Raw genomic sequence first — 26,773 nt, 5'->3', positions numbered from 1 at the left:
GGGGGAGTTGTCGGAGACGATGATATTAATCTTGAAAAAGGGGAAGGACCCGGTGGAATGTGTGTCATACAGGCCCATATCACTATTGAACAAAGATGTGAAAGTATTGGCCAAGTTGTTGGTGGGGAGGATGGAAGACTGTGTCCCAGGGGTGGTTGCAGAAGATCAAACAGGCTTTGTGAAGGGTCGGCAGCTCAAGAGTAATATAAGACGGCTGTTGAATGTGGTGATCAATCCGTCGGGGCTCTGGTACTGGAGGTGGGGTTGTCCATGGACGGGGAGAAGGCATTTGATCGGGTGGAGTGACGGTATTCGTTCGAGGTTTTGGGAAGGTTTTGGTTTGGGCCGAGATTTGTGGCCAGGGGTTGCTGTATGTGACACCAAAGACGAGGGTGAGGATGAATGATATGAGCTCACAAAGTTTTGACTTATACAGGGGACAAGGCAGGGGTGCCCGCTGATGCCATTGCTGTTTGCACTGGCCATAGAGCCATTGGCAGTGGTTGTTAGGGGGTCGGCGGAGTGGCGGGGGATAATGAGGGGATAGAGGGAGCATCGGGTGTCGCTCTATATGGATAACCTCTTGCTGTATGTTTTGAATCCGTTGGAGAGTATGGGAAGGATTATGGGCCCACTGAGGAGGTTTGGAGGGTTCTCGGGATGCAAACTGAATGTAGGTTTTCCCGGTGAATGAGCTGGGGCAGAGGAATAATTTAGGGGGGATGCCATTTACGGTTGCGAGGGATAGGAATTGGGGATTCAGGTAGCGAGGGATAGACGGGGCTCCATAAGTGGAACTTAACGAAGCTGGTGGATGAGGCCAGGGAGGATCTTAAGAGGTGGGATACACTGCACTTAACGATGGCGGGGAGGGTCCAAGTGGTGAAAATGAATATTCTGCCGAGGTTCTTGTTTGTCTTTCAGGCTCTCCCGATCTTTATACCAAAGGCCTTTTTTCGGAAAGTGTACACGATCATTTCGGACTTTGCAAGGATGGGGAACGTACCGAGGGTGGGGAGGACCCTGCTACAGAGGCAGAGGCACCGGCGGGGGGGAGGGGGGGGGGGGGGTGGGTTGGGGTTGCCGAACATGCTTCATTATTATTGGGCGGCGAATGTGGACAAGGTGCAGCGGTGGTGGGAAAGAAAAGGGGTAGAGTGATTTAGGATGGAGGAGGAATCTTGTAAGGGGTCTCGTTTGAGGGCTATGGTGACGACAGCATTGCCAATGGCTCCGAGTAGGTATTCAGGAACCCCAGTGGTGCAGTCCACTGAAGATATGGAGTCAGTTGAGGATGCATTTTAGGGTGGAAGGGATGTCAGTGTTAACACCGCTGTGCGTGAATCATGGGTTTGAGCCGGGGGGGGGGGGGGATGGATAGTGTATACAGAAAGTGGGGCTGATCAAGATGAGGGATTTGTATTTGGAGGAAGGGTTTGCCAGTCTGGAGAAGCTAAGGGAGGGGGTAGAGCTGCCGAGGGGGAGTGAATTCAGGTATCTGCAGGTTAGGGACTTTGCACGAAAGATCTGAAGGGGCTTCCCTAGGATGCCAGGATACACCCTGCTGGAGCAACTGCTGCTTCTGGATGTGAAAGGGGAGGGAAGAATTGGGGATATATACAAGTGGCTGGGGGAGCAGGGAGGCGGGCAAGTGGTGAAGATCAAGGAGAAATGGGAAGTGGAGTTTGGAGGGGAAATCAATTAGGGAATATGGAGTGAGGCACTGCGAAGGGTCAACGGGACCTCCTCTTGTGCAAGGACGAGCCTGATACAGTTCAAGGTGTTGCACAGGGCGCATATGAGTCGGGCGAGAATGAGTGAGTTCTTACAGGGTAGCAGATGAGTGTGACAGGTGTGGGCGGGGGCTAGTGAATCACGCGCACATGTTTTGGGGTTGCGGAAAAGTGGGAATATTCTGGGCGGGAATGATTGATTGATTGATATTTATTGTCACATGTACCGAAGTACAATGAAAAGTATTTTTCTGCGGCCAAGGGAACGTACACAGTACGTACATAGTAGACAAAAGAATAATCAACAGAGTATGTTGACATTGAATGTCCGCGGTCTAAGCCAGGATCGTGGAGGAGGTGGACCCAGACCCTTTTGTGGCGATATTTCGGGTTTCAGAGAAGCCGGAGCTCATGGAGAGGAGGAAGGTCGATGTCGTGGCCTTCGCCTCTCTGATTGCACGGCAGTGAATTATACTGGCGTGGCGGTCGGCATCGCCACTGGGAATAGCGGCTTGGTTGGGTGACCTGTACGACTTCCTGCGGTTGGAGAAGATAAAGTATGAGTTAAGGGACACAGCGGTGGGGGATATTTCTGACCGCATTTGAGGAGTTGTTCATCATGGGGAGGGTGATTGAAAATGGAAAAAAATTGTACGGACTGTATAGTTGATTGCTGGGAAGAATGCTTCCCTGGGTGTTTATTTGCTGTAACCTGTACTGATACATGTTTGTAATAAAATACATTTTAAAAAGTCCCCTAAAATTCCAGGTGATAATCCTGTTGGGGGCTTTCTGTCTCCCTTCTCCTGCAGGATCATCCATACTTACCTGGTGGATGTGCTCCTGCACTCTGGGAGGATCATTAAATTTGCTGTTTTTAGGTTTTACTTTTGGTATAATAACAGCAAATTAATCAGGAGGAAAATCAGAACCCTGAAAAACCTGGATAAATAGATTGAGAACTAGATTTTGTTTTGAACATTGTTGAAACTCTAGAAAATATGCAAATATCTTAAAAAATTGTAGTCAAGGTAAATGACCATTCACAATTATTTATATAATTCATAAGCACTTTTATGGAGGTGACATTTGATTCACCAGGTTGTTAACTCCTAAGTAGTTTTGATGAATGGTAAAATTGAAAACATGTTTATCGTGGCTCTGGTTATTGTAATGCTGAGATATTAAAAGTTGTTCAATATACACAAGCATGCAGTTTCAATGTGCTTTTGCTAACTTCAATCTTGATGGGGTGGGTCTCTTTTTATAATATAATATGGTGTTATAGTATATACCAACATAGTAACGATGAACATACTCTGCGCTCCTTATATGACTAAAAATTAGGGATTGACATTTTGTGAAAAACGTTTGCTATAGCAGTCCCTAAGAAGAAATCCGAGTTTCTGTTTTAAAAAAAATTTGCACTTCCTTTTTTGTCTGTTGAAAATTGGGCCTTTGATACTATTGTGGTACATTAAATGTGAATGTTGGTGTGGCAACTGTGATGGGCATATATCTCTGAACCGTTATATTTGGTAAGAAAATAAGGAGAAATTTGAGATTTTGCTCCTCAAATTTGAGTGATTTTTTTTACCCCTTGGAAAAAGAACAGAATTTATCAGTGGTATTCACTCGTAACTCATTTTAATGGTTGCATAGAATGCTTAATTACAGTCCATATGTGATTCTGCTTGTATGACAAAGGAATATTTGAGCTTTTTAGTGTAGATACTGACTGATATTTTTTACATTTTAAAGATTCAGGCAGAAGAAGATGATCTGGGAAAGGGTGCAAATGAAGAGAGCCTTATTACAGGGAACACTTCAACAGGTTTAGCCTGGGGAGTCATTGGAATAACTGAGGTTAATTAAAAAAAAGTGATACTGTAGTGCACAAGCAATGAATCAACAACATAAGTTGGCAGGCATTGTTTTAAAATTGAATTTAATATTACCAATGTAACACAATGTGTGTATAAAATTGCTTTTGTAAGCTAATTTTTTTGTCCAAACTTATTTTCCAGAGAGTGTTGTTTGTTATAGTGCATTTGGTATCCTTGTTCTCTTTACCAAATATCAATAAATGTTATTATTGAAATCTAGACCCTTATTGAGTGCACTGTTTATGTTGATGTATCAGTTTAACACTACTAATTAATTATATTAGTGGATCTCTTACCATATTTCTCACAATTTCATGAAGATCAGCTGCTCAGCTTTGGTGCGACTAGGAACTCAATTAGTCCAATATTCCTCGAAGGAACGGTTTAAGTTTGCCAATTTTCTGGAACATAGCAGATAGACCGAAGCCAACTATATTGACTTACATCATGGCTAACGTTGCAATGCAGATTTGTGACAGTTAACATCAGAATGTGCAACCTGCATTTGCTTTCACTGCTGTAAAGTTAGGGCCAGCCTTTTATTCAAGCTCTTAGCTTGAAAGCTGCATATTTGTAACATTCGATATTTGCAGTAGCGTTTGAAGTGATGTCATCATCGTCGATCGCCATATCATTTATTTTGCACAGACGGGGTAAAAGATACCCACATGCAGGGAGTAGACATCCTTTTGCAATTTATGGTCACGTCCGCAGGCTAACTTGCCAACTGACAATGTGACATGGCAAATACCTCATGGCAGGGAGGAGTTTGAAACGCATGTGCGCCGCGCGCGAGAGAGGGAGAATAGAGTAAGGCGCATGCTCATTGATATACTTCAGTTGGTGGCGATGAGGAAACAATGATTGCGACAGGTACCTGTTTTATGAAGGGTAATGAAGCTCAACAGGACAGTGGGAACTCGGTCCGTGGAACGGTCACTTTCAAATGGGATGTAAGCATTAGATTTAAATAGTAGATTTATGGTAGATTTGCCATTTGACTCCGTGAATTTAATGCATGTCGCTGAATTGTAACCCCCACCAACAGACCACCCCACGCGGTCCCGTGAATCCTGTCGAAACTACTTCAGTCTAGAAACTCTCCAAATACAAAAAAATAAACTGGGCATTATCTGATATTTATATCGAAAGGGAATAAGGATCTTTCCTCCGTCAGGTGTTATTCGACGCGCGCGCATATTAACACTTGATATTTGAACACATCGAGTCGAGGACACGCTCTCAATTTAACGGTTCCGAATCTACACGGAGCGCATGCGCGGACGGATAACGGCGGCTGGTCCTCGCGCGCGGGCGTTGGTGCCAGATCCTGGCAGCCGTTGGTTGAATGAATGGGGATCAGTGCCCGTGTACCAGGTATGGTCACTGGCTTCTCCCGGTCTCAACGGAAAATCTAGGAATCCATCTCCCGCAAATTCTGCTGTCCATCTCGTAGAAAATTGTATCTCGATGCAGCCTCAGGTGCCAGTTGGTGGGGCAAAAGGAGGAATAAGGCGCCCTCCTTCCACCCCCATGGGATTTACGCCCAGGTTGCTTGGATACTTAAATTGAGCCTGGAAACCTGTGCTCATTCGTTAACACTCCTGGGTTAGGTTAATAGAAAACCAAGAAATGTAGAGTTAAGTATTTGTAAAATGGTGCGAAATTTCAACAAGGTTCTTCATTATTTGAAGAACTGTATCCTCTCGAACTCTTTATATAATTTTCTGCAATTTTGCTGAAGTTATAAAAGATGAAACTTCAATTAAAAATGAAATAAAGACAAAAATTAAACGAATGGCAACAGATTTTACACTCATCCCAGAATCCACATTGCAATCTAATGGGCTTGAACTGACAGAGCACAGGGCATCATATTAGTTGATTTCCCACAGTATGCGAGTGCTCACATGTGAACGCGATGATGTGGCTACGAAAGAGGTCACATGGTGGGTGCACAGGAGCTATTTCAGGGAGCGTGGGCAGAGCACAAATGTTCTACATAACTTGAGCTCAAGAATAAAGAACCTTTGTTGGAAGTCCTTGATGTCGGTGATTTAGGGAACCCACAATCTTCTACATGGTGTCAGGAGTTGGCAATATGGCACAAGGACTTTGCTGCATTGATCCACTCGTCTTTGATGAAAATATTGCGGATAGTTTGGAAATGTTTCAGATGAAGTGGTGTAATAACTGGTGCTGCACACTCTGACAAGTCAAAAAATGTGCAGATTTGTACCCTATTAAACCACATGGGCCTCAAGGCCATTGAAAAATTGAAGTCTTTCGTTTTCAAGACAGGACGAAAAGGTAGATTCCAAGATAACCCTGAATCAGTTAGAGAACATTTGTCTCTCAGTAAAAAACAGTGTCCACTGGCACTGCCCCATGACACAGGCTGGCACTGCTGAGTTGGCACAGTGCTAACACGGCAGTGCCAATGTGTGCCAGGGAGCAGTGTAAGGGATGGGCCCTCTGCAGAACCATATTGAGGGGTGGGATTCCCATTATGTGTGGTGGTGGAGAGTTGGAGACCGGCGAGGCCATTGAGGGGAGACATTGTAGGCACGGTGGGAGCAGGCAGCGAGGGGTGAACTTTCAGAAACCGCGAGGGTGGGGGGAGGGGAGGGGGGAGTGGGAGGAGTATGGGCATTGAGGGGGGATCACCGGCGATACCTCAGCGGTTGGGGGGCGGGATGGAGGAGTTGATCTTCGGTTCTTATTGAGGCACCTTTTAAAGATGGCGTCCCAATCTCTGGAGCTGTCCTTGCTGGCTCTATCAGGCCCGCCCTGCTACACTGACGGTGTAAACCACGTCCACATTTTTTTACTTGAGGCTCAAGATCTGGAATGAAAATTGATTTGTGCAGCTGCAGAGCTACAAGACAGTTTTCAGTATGAGTGACACTTGTGAGTCTGAAATTTAAAATATTTTTATTGAATTTTAAATCTGTACACCATACTGCAGGTGATTGAGATGGTTATTATGTACAGTTTATATGCTCTTTCATCGTCTGTCCCCCTCTCTTTTTCTCCTGCCCTTTGTGTTTTTCAGGCACCACCTTAGGCCCTTTCTCCATCGTAGATATTTATAGTCTATATCTTTCGCCCTATACTGTTGCCCTGATGGTTTTGTTGGAGGGGGCCCTTTGGCCCCCTCTTTGCTCTTTTCCCATGGCCACTCCTGATATTTCCCTGGATTCCTCCATTGCTGCCCTCCCACCCTTGTTCTTGTAGGCTCTGTGTATCCTGTCTGCCCCCATTGCCCCAACCCCCCCTCCCTCCCTGAGTTTGTAGCCCGAGATGGCCCCGAACTTTTCCAGGAGCTTCATGATTTTCTTCAAGCCGTGCTGCGGGTCTGACGTGTAGAGGAGCAGGTCATCCATATAGAGTGAGACTCTGTGCTTTCTGCCTCCTCTTCGGATGCCCTTCCAGCCTCTCGCATCCCGCAGAGAGATTGCCATGGGTTCAATTTAGGGCAGCACGGTAGCACAAGTGGATAGCACTGTGGCTTCACAGCGCCAGGGTCCCAGGTTCGATTCCCTGCTGGGTCACTGTGCGGAGTCTGCACGTTCTCCCCGTGTCTGCGTGGGTTTTCTCCGAGTGCTCCGGTTTCCTCACACAGTCCAAAGACGTGCAGGTTAGGTGGATTGGCCATGATAAATTGCCCTTAGTGACCAAAAAGGTGAGGAGGGGTTACAGGGATAGGGTGGAAGCGAGGGCTTAAGTGGGTCGGTGCAGACTCAATGGGCTGAATGGCCTCCTTCTGCACTGTATGTTCTATGTAATTGCCAGGTCGAATAGGAGCGGGGACAGTGGGCATCCCTGCCTTGTGCCTCTGTACAACTGGAAGTATTCAGAGCTTGTGATATTGGTCCGAATGCTTGCCTTGGGGGTGTTGTACAAGAGTTTCACCCATGACTGGAACCCCGTCCCTAGGCCAAACCACTCCAATACCTCTATGAGGTACTTCCATCCGACTCTCTCGAATGCCTTTTCTGCGTCGAGGGAGAAGATCACCTCTGTTGTTCTCCCCGGATGGGGTCACTATCGCATTCAGCAGCCGTCTGATGTTCGCAGTTAGTGGTCTACTCTTGACAAAGCCTGTCTGATCCTCTGTGAGCACTTCTGGTACACGGTCCTCCAGTCTCTTGGCCAGGATTTTCACGTGTACTCGCATCAATGTTAAACAGCAAATTGTTCCATAAGATCAATTTTACTTGGGCTATCGCTCTCATGGCTGCGTGCTTTCTCAACTGGTGAGCCAACAGGCAGCTGGCTTTCTCTCCACATTCATAAACGGCCTCCCATGTATGGCGGAGTTGGTGCATTGCCTTCCTGGGGGATAGCAGGTTAAAGTCCATTTGTAGCTTTCTCCTCTCCGCCAGAAGATCTAAGGTTGGGGCTTCGGAGTACCTTCTGTCTACCTCCAGGGTGGAGTCAATCAGTTGCTGCCTCGCCGCCCTCTCTTCCTTGTCTCTATGAGCCTTGTGGGCTTTAATCTTTCTCTAATCCCTGCCTTCAGTGCCTCACAGAAGGTGGAAGATGAGACTTCCCCCTTCTGGTTGTTGGTAATGTACTCACCTTAGCCTATGGTGTTTTCTGACAGAAGACCGTATCGGCCAAGAGGTCTGTGTCCAATCTCCACGTGGGGCGTTGGACACGGCCCGTCTCCAACCTCACATTCATGTAATGTAGAGAGTGGTCGGAGATGACTTATCGTGGACTATTCGGCTTTTACAATTTCTGGAAGCATCAATTTCCCCACTGCAAAGAAGTTGGTACCGGTGAAAAGAACGAGCATTCCTTCTCCCAAGGGTACAGGAACTGCCATGGGTCCACAGCCTCCATATGCTCCATGAATGCTCCCAGTTACCTAGCCATGCCTACCTTTTTCCCCGTTTGATCAGTCTGTCAATGGGTCCTGCACACAGTTAAAGTCTCTCTCTTTCCCCCCCCCCCCCCCCCCCCCCATGATTAGTCGGTGTGTCTCAATGTCGGAATTTCCGCCATGGTCTTCTTTATAAAATCCGTATCGTCCCAGTTGGGTATGTACATGTTACCAGGATAATGTTTGCCCTGTCTAGGGCACCGTCCCCCTGGGTCCGTGACCGTCCTTGTCGAGGATTAGTGGGAAGCCAGAGGATTGGGAAGCCCTTAAAAGCGAGCAGAGGGGCAGCACGGTGGTGCAGTGGGTTAGCCCTGCTGCCTCACGGCGCCGATGTCCCAGGTTCGATCCCGGCTCTGGGTCACTGTCCGTGTGGAGTTTGCACATTCTCCTCGTGTTTGCGTGGGTTTTGCCCCCACAACCCAAAGATGTGCAAGCTAGGTAGATGGGCAATTTAGCATGGCCACTTAATTGGAAAAAATGAATTGGGTACGCTAAATTTATTTTTAAAAAGTGAGCAGAGGACAGCTAAAAAAGCAATGAGGGGGGAGAAGATGAAATATGAGTGCAAGCTAGCTTGTAATGTAAAAGAAGATAGGAAGAGTTTTTTTCAATAAATAAAAGGTAAGAGAGAGGCAAAAATAGACATTGGACCATTGGAAAATGTAGCTGGAGAAGTAATAGGAAACAAAGAAATGGCAGAGGAACTGAATAGTTACTTTGCATCAGTCTTCACGGTGGAAGTCACCATTGGGATGCCAGAGCTCCAGGAGAATTGGGGGCAGAGGTGAGTGCAGTTGCCATCACTAAGGAGAAGGTTCTGAGGAAACGGAAAGGTCTGAAGGTGGATAAATCACGTGGACCGGGTGGACTACACCCCAGGATTCTAAAAGAGATAGCTGAGGTGATTGTGGAGGCATTGGTGGTGATCTTTCAGGAATCATTGGAGTCAGGAAGGGTCCCAGTGGACTGGAAAGTGGCTAATGTAACACAGCTGTTTAAGAAGGCAGGGAGGGCTTCCGGGTGCGGCGATGACCAGCTAAGTCGCACGTTTCGGCACCTCCCGTTTCAACTGACTTTTGGGCTCTTATCGGGAGCCCCAACGGAAATTTTCAAAGGCTAAACCCAGTGTGAGGCGACATAGGAAGGAGTTCCCCCCGGATGTGGATGGAAAGAAGTGATAGTAGTGGCCAGATTGTGGAGGATCCTCTGGAGCAGTGGCAGAGAAGGGAAGGGAGAAGCAAGATGGTGGCTGAGGGAGCCCAGTTGGTATGGGGCCTGGAACAGCAGGAGTTCCTCCAGCGATGTGTGGAGGAGCTCAAGAAGGAGGTGCTGGCGCCGATGCTGCAGGCGATTGAGGGGCTGAAGGAGACGCAAAAGACCCAAGAGATGGAGCTCTGTGGAGTGAAGGCAAAGGCTGCCGAAAATGAAGACGAGATACAGAGCTTGGTGGCGAAGACAGAGACGCACGAGGCGCTACACAGGAGGTGTATGGAGAGATTGGAAGTCCTGGAAAATAGTTCGAGGAGGAAGAACTTAAGGATTTTGGGTCTTCCCGAAGGGGCAAAGGGAGCGGATGTTGGGGCGTACGTGAGCGTGATGCTCCATACCTTAATGGGAGCTGAGGCCCCGACGGGCCCCCTGGAAGTGGAGGGAGCGTACCGGGTCCTCGTGAGAAGACCAAAGGCAGGGGAAATACCGCGAGCAATAGTGGTGAGATTCCACCGCTACAAGGACAGGGAGATGGTCCTGAGATGGGCTAAGATGACACGGAGCAGCAGATGGAAGAACAAGGTGATCCGCGTCTACCAAGATTGGAGTGCGGAGGTGGCGAGAAGGAGGGCGAGTTTCAATCGGGCCAAGGCTGTGCTCCACAGGAAGAAAGTGAAATTCGGAATGTTGCAGCTGGCATGACTGTGGGTTACACACCAGGGCAAACAACACTACTTCGAGACGCCAGAGGAGGCGCGGACATTCATTCAAGAGGAGAAGCTGGACTAGATTTGGGAAAGGATGTTTGGAATGAAGTAGCGAGGTGGTGGCAAGAAAGTGTAAATCAGATGGGGGAAATTTTTCCCCTCAAAGGGGGGACACACGAAGAAATGTGGGCGCCGGTGGGGAAGGGGATGGGGAAGGAGAGAGGGAGCTGCGCCATTAGGGGGGGGGGGCCGAGAGGGAAGCGCGGGCTCTGTTCCCGCGCTATGGAAACTGGCGGGAAAAGGGGGCGTAGGAACGAGGGGGCCTCACACGCAGGGAGGCTATGGATAAACGGGGGAAGCCGAGGTCAGCCAGAGTTTGCTGACTCCGGGAAGCAATATGGGGGGTGCAATCAAGCTAGAGCGGGATCTAGCGGGGGCGGGGGGATTAACTGGGTTGCTGCTGCTGCTAAGGGGAAGGGGGAGCTGTTACGGGATGGGATGGTCGGGCCGGGAGGGTGCCGTCTGGGGGACAAACGGTTGCGTGGGAACCGGGTGAGGAGCTGGTTTAAAAAAGGGGATGGCTAGTCAACGAGGGGGGGGGGTAAAGAGCCCACCAACCCGGTTGATCACGTGGAACGTGAGAGGGTTGAATGGGCCGATTAAGACGGCAAAGGTATTTGCGCACCTAAAGAAGCTAAAGGCAGACGTGGTTATGCTTCAGGAGACGCACCTGAAACTGGCGGATCAGGTCAGATTAAGAAAAGAATGGGTGGGACAGGTATTCCACTCGGGCTTGGATGCGAAAAATAGAGGGGTGGCAATACTGGTGGGGAAACGGGTATCGTTTGAGGCGAAGACCATAGTGGCGGACAGTGGGGGTAGATACGTGATGGTGAGTGGCAGATTGCAAGGTGAAGCGGTGGTGCTGGTGAACGTATATGTCCCTAACTGGGATGATGCGAACTTTATGAAGCGTATGTTGGGGCGCATCCCGGACCTGGAGATGGGAAAGTTGGTAATGGGGGAGGACTTCAACACGGTGCTGGACCCAGGGCTGGACCGGTCCAGATCTAGGACCGGGAGGAGGCCGGCAGCGGCCAAGGTGCTTAAGGGCTTTATGGAGCAGATGGGAGGAGTGGATCCCTGGAGATTTACTAGACCGAGGAGTAAAGAGTTTTCCTTCTCCCACGTCCATAGAGTATACTCCCGGATAGATTTCTTTGTCCTGGGAAGGGTGCTGATCCCGAAGGTGGCAGGAGCGGAGGACTCGGCAATAGCCATTTCAGATCATGCCCCACATTGGGTAGATCTGGAACTAGGTGAGGAAAAGGAGCAACACCCACTTTGGAGATTGGACATGGGACTGTTGGCGGACGAGGGGGTATGTGGAAGGGTGAGGGGATGTATTGAAAGATACCTAGAGGTCAATGATGACGGAGAGGTCCAGGTGGGAGTAGTCTGGGAGGCGCTGAAAGCGGTGGTGAGAGGGGAGCTGATCTCCATAAGGGGAAACAAGAGGGTAAAGAAAGGGAGAGACTGATTGGGGAGATTTTGAGGGTGGATAGGCAATATGCGGAGGCTCCGGACGAAGGGCTATACAGGGAAAGACGGAGACTACACACGGACTTTGACTTGTTGACCACGGGTAAGGCGGAGACGCAGTGGAGGAAGGCACAGGGAGTACAGTATAGAAGGCGAGCCGACTGCTGGCCCAACAACTTAGGAAGAGGTGGGCAGCGAGAGAGATCGGAGGAGTTAGAGACGAGGAGGGAAGGATGGAACAGAGAGCGGAGAGGGTGAACGGGGTATTTAAGGTATTCTACGAGAGGCTGTATAAGGCCCAACCCCTGGAAGGGAAAGAGGGAATGATGCATTTCCTAGACCAGTTGGAGTTCCCGAAGGTTGAGGAGCAGGAGAGGACAGGACTGGGAGCGCAGATTGAGGGAGAGGAGGTGGTAAAAGGAATCGGGAGCATGCAGGCAGGGAAGGCCCCGGGACCAGATGGGTTCCCGGTGGAATTTTATGAGAAATATGTGGACCTGCTGTCCCCACTCCTGACGAGAACCTCCAATGAGGCTATGGAAAGGGGGACACTACCCCCGACGATGTCGGAGGCGACGATATCGCTGATCCTGAAAAGAGACAAAGACCCGCTGCAGTGCGGGTCATACAGGCCTATCTTCCCCCTGAACGTAGATGCCAAGTTATTGGCCAAAGTGATGGCGACAAGGATAGAGGACTGTGTCCCTGGGGTGGTGCATGGCGACCAAACAGGATTTGTTAAAGGAAGGCAATTGAATACCAATATACGGAGGTTGTTGGGGGTGATGATGATGCCCCCACCGGAGGGGGAGGCGGAGATAGTGGTGGCTATGGATGCAGAGTAGGCATTTGATAGAGAGGAGTGGGACTATCTGTGGGAGGTACTGAAAAGATTTGGATTTGGAGAGGGGTTCATTAGATGGGTTCGGCTCCTATACGGGGCCCCGGTGGCAAGTGTGATTACGAACAGGCAACGATCCGACTACATCCGACTATATAGGGGCACAAGACAGGGGTGCCCATTGTCCCCGTTACTGTTTGCGTTGGCAACTGAGCCATTGGGCATAGCGCTGAGGGGCTCCAGGAAGTGGAGAGGGGTACTTAGAGGAGGAGAAGAACATCGGGTGTCATTATACGCGGATGATCTGTTGTTATATGTCGCGGACCCAGTGGAGGGGATGCCTGCGATAATGCAGATACTCAGGGAGTTTGGAGAGTTTTCGGGATACAAACTGAATATGGGGAAGAGTGAACTGTTTGTGATGCACCCCGGGGAACAGGGCAGGGGAATAGACGAGCTGCCGCTGAGGAGGGTAACAAGAGATTTCCGGTATTTAGGGATCCAGGGACTGGGGAACCTTGCATAAGCTTAACTTGATGCGACTGGTAGTGCAGATGGAGGAGGACTTTAAGAGGTGGGATATGGTGCCCGTCATTGGCGGGCAGGGTGCAGGCGGTTAAAATGGTGGTCCTCCCGAGGTTTCTTTTTGTGTTTCAGTGCCTCCCCATACTGATTACAAAGACCTTTTTTAAGAAGGTGGACAGGAGCATCATGTAGCTTTGTGTGGGCCGGAAAGACCCCAAGGGTAAAGAGGGGGTCCCTGCAGCGCAGTAGAGATAGAGGGGGATTGGCACTGCCGAGTCTGAGTGATTATTATTGGGCCGCTAACGTGTCTATGATATGTAAGTGGATGAGGGAAGAAGAAGGAGCGGCGTGGAAAAGGCTGGAGATGGCGTCCTGTAGGGGAACTAACTTAAAAGCACTGGCAACGGCGCCGCTGCCGTTCTCCCCGAAAAGGTACACCAGTGGTGGTGGCGACTCTGAAGATTTGGGGGAAATGGAGACGACATAGGGGAGTGACGGGGGCCTCAGTGTGGTCCCCGATAAGGAACAACCACAGGTTCGTCCCGGGAAGGATAGATGGGGGATTTCAATCTTGGCAGCGAGCAGGAATTGCGAAACTGAAGGACTTGTTCTTGGACGGGACGTTCGCGAGTCTGGGAGCACTAACAGAAAAATACGGGTTGCCACCTGGGAATGCATTTCGTTATATGCAAGTGAGGGCATTTGTGACGCAACAGATAAGGGAGATTCCGCAGCTCCCGGCGCAAGGGATCCAGGACAGAGTGATTTCGGGGGCATGGGTGGGTGACGGTAAGGTGTCCGATATATACAGGGAAATGAGAGACGAGGGGGAGACGATGATAGAGGAACTGAAAGGAAAATGGGAGGAGGAGCTGGGGGAAGAGATTGAGGAGGGGCTGTGGGCAGATGCCCTAAGTAGGGTAAATTCCTCGTCCACGTGTGCCAGGCTCAGCCTGATCCAATTCAAGGTACTACACAGGGCGCATATGACGGGAGCAAGATTGAGCAGGCTTTTTGGGGTGGAGGATAGGTGTGGGAGGTGCGCGGGAAGCCCTGCGAACCACACCCACATGTTTTGGTCATGTCCGGTATTGCACGGGTTCTGGGTGGGTGTGGCAAAAATGATTTCAAAGGTGGTGGGAGTCCGGGTCGAACCAAGCTGGGGGTTGGCTATATTTGGGGTTGCAGATGAGCCGGGAGTGCAGGAGGCGAGAGAGGCCGATGTTTTGGCCTTTGCGTCCCTAGTAGCCCGGCGAAGGATTCTACTTATGTGGAAAGAAGCTAAACCCCCGGGCATGGAGGCCTGGATAAACGACATGGCAGGGTTTATAAAATTGGAGCTGATAAAGTACGCACTAAGAGGTTCGGCTCAGGGGTTCACCAGGCGGTGGCAACCGTGCCTCGACTATCTTGCAGAGCGATAAGGGAAAATAGGAAAGACAACAGCAGCAACCCGGTGGGGGGGGGGGGGGGGGGGGGTGGAGGGTGCATTCGGGTCTTTGGGGGTTCTTTGTGTGTTGTTACATAATTGTTGTTCATATTTATCTTTGTTACCATTTCTTTTTGTTTTTTATTTGTGTTGGCACTTGCCGTTAGTTAATATATTATTTTTAAAACGATCAATGTATACACTGTTACAAAGTTGTAAAAATGGAAAATTCTTGGTTGATCGAAAAACTTTAATAAAATATATTTTTTTTTAAAAAAGAAGGCAGGGAGGCACAAGATGAGAAATTATAAGTTGTTAGCCTGACTTTCGTCATTGGTAAGATTTTAGAGTCCATTATTAAAGATGAGATCGCAGAGTACTTGGAAATGCATGATAAAATAGGACTGAGCACGGTTTTGTCAAAGGGAGGTCATGTCTGACAAATCTGTTAGAGTTCTTTGAGGAGGTAACAAGGAAGTTAGGCAAAGGAGAACCAGTGGATGTGATTCATTTAGATTTCCAGAAAGCCTTTGACACGGTGCCGCATAGGAGACAGTTAAATAAGTTGGGAGCCCGTGGTGTTAAAGGTAAGAACCTGGCATGGATAGAGGATTGGCTGACTGGCAGAAGGAAGAGAGTGTGGATAAAGGGGTCTTTTTCAGGATGGCAACCGGTGACTAGTGGTGTGCCTCAGGGGACTCTGCTGGGACCACAACTTTTCACAATATACATTAATGATCTGGAAGAAGGAACTGAAGGCACTGTTGCTAAGTTTGCAAAGGATACAAAGATCTGTAGAGGGACAGGGGGGCACAGAAGGATTTGGACAGGCTGGGAGAGGGCAAAGAAGTGCCAAATGGAATACAATGTGGAAAAGTGTGAGGTTATTCACTTTGGAAGGAGGACTGGAGGCATAGACTATTTTCTAAATGGGGAAGTGCTTAGAAAATCAGAAGCTCAAAGGGACTTGGGAGTCCTTGTTCAAGATTCTCAAGGTAGACATGCAGGTTCAACCGGCAGTTAGGACGGCAAATGCAGTGTTAGCATTCATGTCGAGAGGGCTAGAATACACCAGGAATATACCTCTGAGGCTGTATAAGGCTCTGGTCAGACTCCATGTGGAGTATTGTGAGCAGTTTTGGGCCCCGTATCTAAGGACGGATATGCTGGCCTTGGAAAGGATCCAAAGGAGGTTCACAAGAATGATCCCTGGAATGAAGAGCTTGTAGTACGAGGAATGGTTGAGGACTCTGGGTCTGTACTCGTTGGAGTTTAGAAGGATGAGGGGGGATCTTATTGAAACTTACAGGATACTGCAAGGTCTGGATAGAGTGGATGTGGAGAGGATGTTTCCACTTGTAGGAAAAGCTAGAACTAGAGGACACAATCTCAGACTAAAGGGACAATCCTTCAAAACAGAAATGAGGAGGAATTTGTTCAGCCAGAGGGTGATGAATCTGTGGAACCCTTTGCTGCAAAAGCTGTGGGCGCCAAATCACTGTGTGTCTTTAAGACAGAGATAGGTTCTTGACTAATAAGGGGATCGGGTATGGGGAGAAGACAGGAGAGTGGGGATGAGAAAAATATCAACCATGGTTCAATGGCGGTACGGGCATCAAGGTGGCGCAGTGGCTAGCACTGCTGCCTCATGGCGCTGAGGACCCGTGTTCGAACCCGGCCTCGGGTCACTGTGTGGAGTTTGCACTTTCTCTCGTGTCTGCGTGGGTTTCACACCCAGAATCCACAGATGGTCACGCTGAATTGCCCCTTAATTGGAAAAACAATAATTAGGTACTCTAAATTTTAAAAAGAAATGATTGAGTGGTGGAGCAGACTCGATGGGCTGAGTGGCCTATTTCTGCTCCTCGGTCTTATGGTTTTAAATACCGTCCTCCTGCTAATCAGAATAGATACCCCTCCCTACCCCAGCCCTCCTCCCGAAACATGAGTGGTATTTCTGTCCCATCCGGCCCTTCTTTACCCGCAGGCGGACCTGTAGCCATCTGGGATGGCCACGCCCCGATTACAAAATGGACACTTGCAAAGAATGCAGGGAAAATTGGACAATACCGAAAAAGCAAGCAGGTGCAAGGTCTGTCTGTTGATTAGAGCCTTAGCTTTCAGACAGGACCGGTACTGCTAAGCCATCTACATACTAATGAACCATCCCCGGGAACAAAAGGCAACATTTAGGTAAACAATGCTAAGCCAGACATCCGCCAGAGGAGACTAAAACAAAGCAAACCAGCATTCACCTAGGACACGCCCAGCAACCAGGGAACCCACCCCTCTATTGGAGGAAAATCGATAAGAACGATTGGGAAATGGCCCAATTAATTGGGGCCAAGTTCAAGGCCCGCCCAAAAGCCCGCGAAGCCCTTTTGGGTATAAAAAGGATTCCCCAAGAGAGGATCGCTCTCTTGGCCTTGGCTCTCAGCGAGGAGAGACCTGCCTAGCAGCTACACCAGACCAAGTAAGTTCCAAGTCAATGCACGCTACGAGATAGACGCTCCTAGTTGTTATCCTGTAAACAGCTCAACCTAGGAGCCTCAGAACCGAGCAACGGCCATTGTTCCTCTGACTGAGTGGGCACCCGAAGCTAAGTATAGGCTTTTAATAATAGTGATAGTTTAGGTTGTAGAGTTTTATGCATGAGTAGATTTGACTGTGTGTAAATAAATGAGCATTGCCTTTGAACTTACTAACTGGTGTATCGAGACTTTGATCAGTTTTCGGTTTTGAACCTTGAGGCGGTGTCGAAAGATACCTGGCGACTCTTGAGCAAACATAATTAAACAGAGCCAAATTAAGAGACAACAGCAAGTGAGCAACAGTCCTTCTCCCTCAGGTGCATCTTTTGGAGGAAATCTATGTCGGCTTTCAAACTTCTCAAATGGGCGAAGACCCTGTATCTTTTCATTGGGCCGTTAAGTCCCCTGACATTCCAGGTAATAATCTTTTTGGGAGCGTTTGTTCCCCCCGCTCTTGTGGGATCAACCATTCTTACCTGGTGCATGCACCCCTGCATTCCGGGGTCCCCATTGTTAGGGGACGATCCAAAATGGCCACGATTGCCATTCTGACCATGAGGCCGGGCCCCTAGGCTCTCGGGTTTCCCCTTGTACTAGGGGCACCCAACATGTGTGTCGGTCACGTGGGTGCACCCCTGCATTCTTGGGGGTTTTCCCTTTGTCCATGGGCACTCCAAAATGGCTGCTTGCAGCACTATCTTTTCCTCTCAACCTGCACCTTACCTGCAGAAACCAATCTGAGAACCATCCCTTTCTTTTCCTTGTATTTCATTTATGTCCCCCCCCCCCCCCCCCCCCCCCCCCCCACCCGTGCCACCCCCTCCCCGTATCCCCCATACATTCTCCATGCCTGCCTCTCGTCTTCCACCCTCTGCCCCTGCCAGAGGCTCCATCCATGCTGGGAGATGTTTCATGCACTAGCTTTCCCTGCTAGTGTGGTGCCGCCCCCCCCCCCCCCTCTCCCAGGGCTATCATTCCTGTTTCCGCTAGATAGCTGTTCCCTCTGTCTCCTCTTCACCCTCTACTGCTTTCCTCTGCCATCACCCTTTCCTGTGGTCTGGCATTTCTGTTCAAAGCGAGGCAGTCCTGTCCCACACAAACATAGTGTGCACCCATCATAGTTAATTTTCCCTTTTTCCCCCTCCACTACTTTGTCCTCCATGCTGCCTTGTCTGCCCCTTGTCCAGGCCACTTGTTCGAACAACTTGTCAGCCTCTGCAGGGGTGTTGAAATAATGTTACTTGTTTTGGAACGTGACCCAGAGCCTGGCTGGGAACAGCATTCCAAATTTCACTCCGCTCTTGTGCAGGGCTTATTTTGCCTGGTTGAACTTGGCCCTGCGCTTTGCCAGGTCTGCCCCAGTGTCCTTCCCAGCTGCTTGACTTCATCTGCCTTGCCCACCCCAGGATCCTCTCTGGATCCTGATAACAATGTAATTTGGCAATTATTGCCCTTGTCTGTTGCCCCACCTTGGGCTTCGATTGGAGCGATCTGTGTGCCCTGGCAATCTCCGGTTGGGGAAACTGTCCCTCCCAAATAGGTTTCCCAGCAACTGTGCCACATGGTCCGTCGGTTCCCTGTCCTCAATCCCCTCTGGCAGGCCCACTATCCAGGACCGATTCTCCTGGTCCTCGACCTTCCTCTTCAGGATCTCCTAGGTCGCCACAAAACTTTTGATTTTGGCCTCCAGAGAAACAATCCTGACGCTCTGATCTGTTAATGTCTTTTCCAGCTTTAGGATTGTCTTCCCCTGAGTTTCCAGTTTCTCCATTCCATTGATCGCCGTCTGCATGACGACCAACGCCTTGACCGCCACCTGGATCTCCACTTTTCTCGCTTCCCTCATCATCGTCAGTTCCTTCGTCTGGAATGCCTTCCATCAATCTCCCTTGCCTCGTGGGGCCGCCGACTTGTCCACTTGCTGCTCGTGTCCTTTTCCTCCGCTCCTCTCTTCTCTGCGGCCTCTCGAGCTCCCATTTGCTGGCATGTTGTTCCTACTCTTTCCCTTTCTTAATTGTGGGTGAAATAAGCCCAAATGTACAGGATAAATTCGACTAATAGTGACTATTGGTTGCATTATGGAGGAGGATCACCTAATGTGCGACTGCTCAGAACACCACCGTCACCAGAGGTTTTTAGAGTCTGAAAAATCTGATAAGAATCTGGTAGCTAGATAACCGTATCTTCGTATGCCTTATGGGATCTTCACTGGCAGTGAGGTTTTCCAACAATGCATGGAGCAACTCTTTGCAGACAATCGTACGAGATCATTGTTGACATCTTTGTTGGGGTCGTACTATGCAAGAACATGATGCAGTTCTTCGCCTCATCCTTGACAGAATGAGGACCATCCAATTAAAGCCTATCCCTGCAAAATGCAGATTCAGGGTCAACCTTGCATAAGGCCATTTACTCCGTGTTATAGTGAGGTCACTGGACCTCTTCATCAACTTCTCCACCCAGGACATCGAATGGTGCTGGCAAGATCACCACACAGCTGTCTTCAACAGATCAAACAAGCACTTGCACCCCACCGATATCACAAAATATCAAAATGGAGTGTGAAGTATTTGATTCTAAGACTTGGGTCCTGAATCTTAACAAAGGAAACTACGATAAAATGAGGTGTGAGTTGGCTATGATCGATTGGGGAATGTTACTTAAAGGGATGACAGTGGATGGGCAATGGCAAACTTTCAAAGAGCTCATGGAGGAACTGCAACAATTGTTTATTCCTGTCTGACAAAAAAGTAAAATGGGAAAGGTGGTCAATCCATGGCTCACAAGCAAAATTAGGGATAGTATTCGATCCAAGCAAATAGCATATATATTGGCCAAGAAAAACAACACGTCTGAGGATTGGGAGATGTTTAGAATTCAGAAAAGAAGGATCAAGGGATTAATTAAGAATGGGATACTAGAGTACGAGAGTAAGCTTGCAGAGAACAGAAAAACTGATTGTAAAAGTTTCTATAGGTACGTGAAGAGAAAAAGATTGGTGAAGACAAATGTAGGTCCCTTACAGTCAGAAACGGGAATTTATTATCGGGGACAAAGAAATAGCTGAGCAACTAAATACATACTTTGGTTCTGTCTTCACAAATGAGGACACAAGTAAGGTACCAGAAATGTTGGGGAATGCAAGGTTTAGTGAGAAGGAGGAACTGAAGGTGATCAATATTAGTAGAGAAATGGTGTTCGTTAAATTGGTGAAATGGTGTTGGTTAACCTGTGGTGATCCCTCTCTCCAGTTGCTCCATCAGGACCTGTAAAGACTTAATTACCTGCAAAGACTCATTCAAAGTATCATCTTGCATCATTGACTTTGTCCATATATATGTTTCTGGAACCCACCTCTTCATTCACCTGAGGAAGGAGCTGTACTCCAAAAGCTAGTGATTTGAAACAAACCTGTTGGACTTTGACCTGGTGTTGTAAGACTTCTTACTGTGCTCACCCCAGTCCAATGCCGGCTTCTCCACATCATGGTTAAATTGATGGCATTGGAGGTTGATAAATCCTCACGTTGGTCTCCATCCCATGGTACTGAAGGAGGTGGCTCCAGAAATAGTGGATGAATTGGTGGTCATCTTCTGTGATTCTACAGACTGTGGAGCAGTTCCTGCAGATTGGAGGGTGGCAAATTGAACTCCACTATTTCAAAAGGGAGGTTGAGAGGAAGCAGGGAATTATAGACCAGGAAGCCTGACGTCAGTAGTAGGGAAAATTCTAGAATCCATTATCAAAGATTTTATAGACTTCCGGGTGCGGCAATGACCAGCTGAGTCGCACGTTTCGGCATCTCCCGTTGGAACGGACTTTTGGGCTCTTAATAGGAGCCCCAACGGCAATTTAAACGGCTAAAAACACTGTGCGGTAAACCAGAAGGGAATCCCCCCGGACACACATGGAAAAGGGAGAGGATAGCGGCCGGATTACGGAGGATCCTCTGGAGCAGCGGCAAGGAAGGGCAGCTCAAAGCAAGATGGCGTCAGAAGGTGACCGTTTGTTATGGGGCCCGGAGCAACAAGAGTTCCTGCGGCGCTGTGTGGAAGAGTTGAAGAAGGAGTTGAAGAAGGAGCTGTTGGCCCCGATATTACAGGCGATTGAAGGGCTAAAGGAGGAGCAGAGGACCCAGGAGCTGGAACTTCGGGTTGTGAAGGCAAAGACTGCTGAAAACGAGGATGAAATACAGGGCCTGGTGGTGAAGGCAGAAACGCACGAGGAGCAGCACAAAAGGTGTGTGGAGAGGTTGGAAGCACTGGAGAATAACTCGAGGAGGAAGAATTTAAGAATTCTGGGTCTTCCCGAAGGCGTAGAAGGGGCGGACGTCGGGATATATGTGAGCACGATGCTTCACTCGCTAATGGGATCGGAGGCCCCGACGGGCCCTTTGGAGGTGGAGGGAGCCTATTGAGTTCTGGCTTGAAGACCAAAGGCTGCAGAAATACCTCGAGCTATAGTGGTGAGGTTTCTCTGCTACAATGACAGAGAGACGGTCCTCAGATGGGCGAAGAAAACTCGGAGCTGTAGGTGGGAGAACGCGGTGATCCGCGTATACCAGGATTGGAGTGCGGAGGTGGCGAGAAGGAGGGCAAGTTTCAATCGGGCTAAGGCGGTGCTTCACAAAAAGAAGGTTCAATTCGGAATGTTGCAACCGGCGAGACTGTGGGTCACACACCAAGGGAAGCACCACTACTTTGAGACGGCAGAAGAGGCGTGGACATTCATTGTGGACGAGAAGCTGGAATAGTCTGGCGAGAGAAAGAGCTTCTGGGACAAAGTGGTGGGGTGATTATGTGGGGCGAGGAAGGGGAAAGGGGGGGGGGGGGGAGGATTTTTCAATTTGTTAATTCTGTGATCCTGTAACTTTTCTCTCTTCCCCATGTTGGGGGTGGGGGGGGGGGGGGGGGCGGGCTGGAGTATGAGGAACTGTGAGCACCGCGAAGGAGAAGGGAAATGCGCCATTAGGGGCAGGGCCGAGTGGGAAACTTTGTTCCCGCGCTATGGTAATTGTGGCGGGAACGGGGACACAGGAAGGAGGGGGCCTCGCACAGTGGGGGCCGAGGATAAGGGGGGAAGCCAAGGTCAGCCAGAGTTCGCTGACTTCTGGGAGCAACATGGGGGGTGCAACTACGCTAGAGGGGGATCTAGCGGAGAGAGGGGGGGGGGTTAACTGGGTTGCTGCTGCTAAGGAGAAGGGGGAGCTGTTATGGGATGGGGTGGTCGAGGCGGGAGGGCACTGTCGGTGGGATATACGGGTACGTGGGAACCGGGTGAGGAGCTGGGTTAAAAAAGGGGATGGCTAGTCGACAATGGTGGGGGGGGGGGGGTAAAGAACCCCCCAACCCGGCTGATCACGTGGAACGTGAGAGGGCTGAACGGGCCGATTAAAAGGGCATGGGTACTCGCACACCTAAAGAAATTAAGGGCAGATGTGGTTATGTTGCAGGAGACGCACCTTAAACTGATAGACCAGGTCAGACTACGTAAAGGATGGGTGGGGCAGGTGTTTCATTCTGGTTTAGATGCGAAGAATAGGGGGGTGGCTATCTTAGTGGGGAAACGGGTACTGTTTGAGGCAAAGACCATAGTGGCGGATAGTGGGGGTAGATATGTGATGGTGAGTGGCAGATTGCAAGGGGAGGTGGTGGTTCTGGTGAACGTATACGCCCCGAATTGGGATGATGCAAATTTTATGAGGCGTATGTTGGGACGTATCCCGGACCTGGAGGTGGGAAAGTTGGTAATGGGGGGAGACTTCAATACGGTGCTTGATCCAGGGCTGGACCGGTCGAGGTCCAGGACCGAGAGGAGGCCGGCAGCGGCCAGGGTGCTCAAGGACTTCATGGAGCAGATGGGAGGAGTAGATCCCTGGAGATTTAGTAGGCCTAGGAGTAAGGAGTTCTCATTTTTCTCCCATGTTCACAAAGTATACTCACGGATAGACTTTTTTGTCTTAAAAGGGCACTGATTCCGAAGGTGACAGGGACGGAGTATATGGCCATAGCCATTTTGGACCACGCCCCACATTGGGTAGACCTGGAGGTAGGAGAGGAAAAAGAACAGTACCCACTCTGGAGAATGGATATGGGCTTACTGGCGGATGAGGGGGTATGCCTAAGGGTGAGGGGATGTATTGAAAGGTACTTGGAGCTTAATGACAACGGAGAGGTTCAGGTGGGAGTGGTCTGGGAGGCGTTGAAGGCGGTGGTCAGAGGGGATCTGATATCCATAAGGGCACATAAAGGGAAGCAAGAGGGTAAAGAAAGGGAGCGATTGTTGAAAGAACTTCTGAGGGTGGACAGGCAATATGCAGAAGTACCGGAGGAGGGACTGTACAGGGAAAGACAAAGGCTACATGTGGAATTTGACCTGCTGACCACGGGTAAGGCACAGGCACAGTGGAGGAGGGCACAGGGAGTACAGTATAAGTATGGAGAGAAGGCGAATCGGCTATTGGCCCACCAACTGAGGAAGAGGGGAGCAGCGAGGGAGATAGGTGGGGTGAGAGATGAGGAGGGAGAGATGGAACGGGGTGTTCAAGGCATTCTATGAGAGGTTATATAAGGCTCAGCCCTCGGAAGGGAAGGAGGGAATGATGTGTTTCCTGGATCAGCTGGAATTCCCGAAGGTGGAGGAGCAGGAGAGAGCGGGACTGGGAGCACAGATTGAGATGGAGGAGGTGGAAAAGGGGATTGGGAGCATGCAGGCGGGGAAGGCCCCGGGACCGGACGGATTCCCGGTGGAAGTTTATAGGAAATATATGGACCTACTGGCCCCGCTTTTGACGAGAACCTTTAATGAGACCAGGGAAAGGGGGAAGTTGCCCCCGACTATGTCGGAGGCGACGATATCGCTCCTTTTGAAGAAGGAAAAAGACTCGCTGCAGTGTGGGTCCTACAGGCCCATTTCCCTTTTAAACGTAGATGCTAAGCTCCTGGCCAAGGTGATGGCGACGAGGATAGAGGACTGTGTCCCGGGGGTGGTCCACGAGGATCAAACTGGGTTCGTTAAGGGGAGACAGCTGAACACGAACATACGGAGGCTGCTAGGGGTGATGATGATGCCCCCACCAGAGGGGGAGGCGGAGATAGTGGTGGCGATGGATGCCGAGAAAGCATTCGACAGAGTGGAGTGGGACTATCTGGGAAGTGCTGAGGAGATTTGGTTTTGGAGAAGGGTTTATTGGATGGGTACAGCTGCTGTATAGGGCCCCAGTGGCGAGTGTGGTCACGAACAGGCAGAGGTCTGACTACTTCCGTCTTTATAGAGGGACGAGGCAGGGGTGCCCCGTCTCCGCTATTGTTTGCATTGGCGATTGAGCCCCTGGCCATAGCACTGAGGGGCTCCAGGAAGTGGAGGGGAGTACTCAGGGGAGGAGAACACCGGGTATCATTGTATGCAGATGATTTATTGCTGTATGTTGCGGACCCAGTGGAGGGGATGCCTGAGATAATGCAGACACTCAGGGAGTTTGGGGAATTCTCGGGGTACAAATTGAATATGGGAAAGAGTGAGTTGTTTGTGGTGCATCCGGGGGAGCAGAGCAGGGGAATAGATGATTTACCGCTGAGGAAGGTAACAAGAGATTTCCGGTACTTAGGGATTCAGATAGCCAGGAGTTGGGGAACCTTACATAGGCTTAATTTTACACGATTGGTGGAACAGATGGAGGAGGATTTTAAGAGATGGGACATGGTGCCCCTGTCACTGGTGGGTAGGGTGCAGGCGGTCAAAATGGTAGTCCTCCCGAGATTCCTTTTTCTGTTTCAGTGCCTTCCGGTGATGGTCACAAAGGCTTTTTTCAAGAAAATCGAGAAAAGTGTCATGAGTTTTGTGTGGGCTGGGAAGACCCCGAGAGTGAGGAGGGGGTTCTTGCAGCGTAGTAGGGATAGGGGGGGGACTGGCACTACCGAGCCTAAGTGAATACTACTGGGCCGCCAATATCTCAATGGTGTGTAAGTGGATGGGAGAAGGGGAGGGAGCGGCGTGGAAGAGATTGGAGATGGCGTCCTGCAAAGGAACCAGCCTACAAGCACTGGCGACGGCGCCGTTGCCGTTCTCCCCGAAGAAATACACCACAAGTCCAGTGGTGGTGGCAACACTGAAAATTTGGGGGCAGTGGAGACGGCATAGGGGAAGGACGGGAGCCTCGGTGCGGTCCCCGATAAGAAATAATCATAGGTTTGTCCCGGGGAGAATAGATGGGGGATTTGGAGCATGGCAGAGAGCTGGGATTGTGCAATTGAGAGACCTGTTCTTAGACGGGACGTTTGCGAGTCTGGGAGCGCTGACGGAAAATTATGGGTTGCCCCAAGGGAATGCATTTTGGTATATGCAACTGAGGGCTTTTGCGAGGCAACAGGTGAGGGAATTTCCGCAGCTCCCGACGCAGGAGATTCAGGATAGAGTGATCTCAGGGACATGGGTGGGGGATGGTAGGGTGTCGGATATATACAGGGAAATGAGGGACGAGGGGGAGATCATGGTGGATGAGCTGAAGGGAAAATGGGAAGAAGAGCTGGGGGAAGAGATTGAGGAGGGGCTGTGGGCTGATGCCCTACGTAGGGTAAACTCGTCGTCCTCGTGCGCCAGGCTAAGCCTGATACAATTCAAGGTTTTGCACAGGGCGCATTTGACCGGAGCAAGGCTCAGTAAATTCTTTGGGGTAGAGGATAGGTGTGGGAGATGCTCGAGAAGCCCACCAAACCACACCCACATGTTTTGGTCATGCCCGGAACTGCAGGGGTTCTGGGTGGAGGTGGCAAAGGTGCTTTCGAAGGTGGTGGGGGTCCGGGTAGAGCCAGGCTGGGGGTTGGCTATATTTGGGGTTGCAGAAGAGCCGGGAGTGCAGGAGGCGAAAGAGGCAGATGTTTTGGCCTTTGCGTCCCTAGTAGCCCGGCGAAGGATATTGCTTATGTGGAAGGAAGCCAAACCCCCAGACGTGGAGACCTGGATAAATGACATGGCAGGGTTTATAAAATTAGAACGGATAAAGTTCGCGCTAAGGGGTTCGGCTCAAGGGTTCACCAGGCGGTGGCAACCGTTCATTGACTACCTCGCAGAACGATAAAGGAAATGGGAAGGTGACAGCAGCAACCCAAGGTGGGGGGGGGAGAGAGGGCTTGGGTGGGTCCTCAGGGGCGGTTTTTGTATAGATGTTTGTACTTGGTTATGTATATTGGATTGTTTGATTTTATTATCTGGAGAGTTATTATTTTTGTTATGGCAGTTGCCATTTAGTTTATATGTTATTTATTTATTTGTTAAAACGGTCACTGTTATTTATATTGGTTTATTGTTGTGAAAAGGGAAAACCTTTGTATTGTTTTGTTTGGCCGAAAAATTTGAATAAAATATATATATTTTTTTAAATCAAAGATTTTATAGCAGAACACTTAGAAAACAGTGGCAGGATCGGGCAGAGTCAGCATGGATTTATGAAGGGGAAATCATGCTTGACAACTCTATTGGAA

The 26,773-nt window shown here is 49.7% G+C and overlaps 2 protein-coding genes across 3 annotated transcripts in view; both read left to right on the top strand.

The window, feature by feature from the left end:
* LOC140428032 (superoxide dismutase [Cu-Zn]-like) overlaps positions 1-3,778 on the top strand; it is a 168,459-nt gene extending 164,681 nt beyond the window's left edge. For both annotated transcript variants that reach the window (XM_072514005.1, XM_072514004.1), the window contains one exon: positions 3,495-3,778. In XM_072514005.1, coding sequence (XP_072370106.1) covers positions 3,495-3,573 — 79 coding nt within the window. In that variant the 3' untranslated portion in view covers positions 3,574-3,778. The remainder of the gene's footprint in view (positions 1-3,494) is intronic.
* A 695-nt stretch (positions 3,779-4,473) lies between these two features.
* Positions 4,474-26,773, top strand: part of LOC140428031 (superoxide dismutase [Cu-Zn]-like) — a 77,054-nt gene continuing 54,754 nt past the window's right edge. The window contains exon 1 of the mRNA XM_072514002.1: positions 4,474-4,572. Within this exon, the coding sequence (XP_072370103.1) occupies positions 4,480-4,572 (93 nt within the window). The 5' untranslated portion in view covers positions 4,474-4,479. The remainder of the gene's footprint in view (positions 4,573-26,773) is intronic.

Source organism: Scyliorhinus torazame, chromosome 8 (genome assembly GCF_047496885.1).
Source record: "Scyliorhinus torazame isolate Kashiwa2021f chromosome 8, sScyTor2.1, whole genome shotgun sequence".
NCBI classification, from domain to species: Eukaryota; Metazoa; Chordata; class Chondrichthyes; order Carcharhiniformes; family Scyliorhinidae; genus Scyliorhinus; species Scyliorhinus torazame.
Note: the sequence above shows the minus strand (reverse complement) of the source record. Positions and strands in the feature narration are given on the sequence as shown.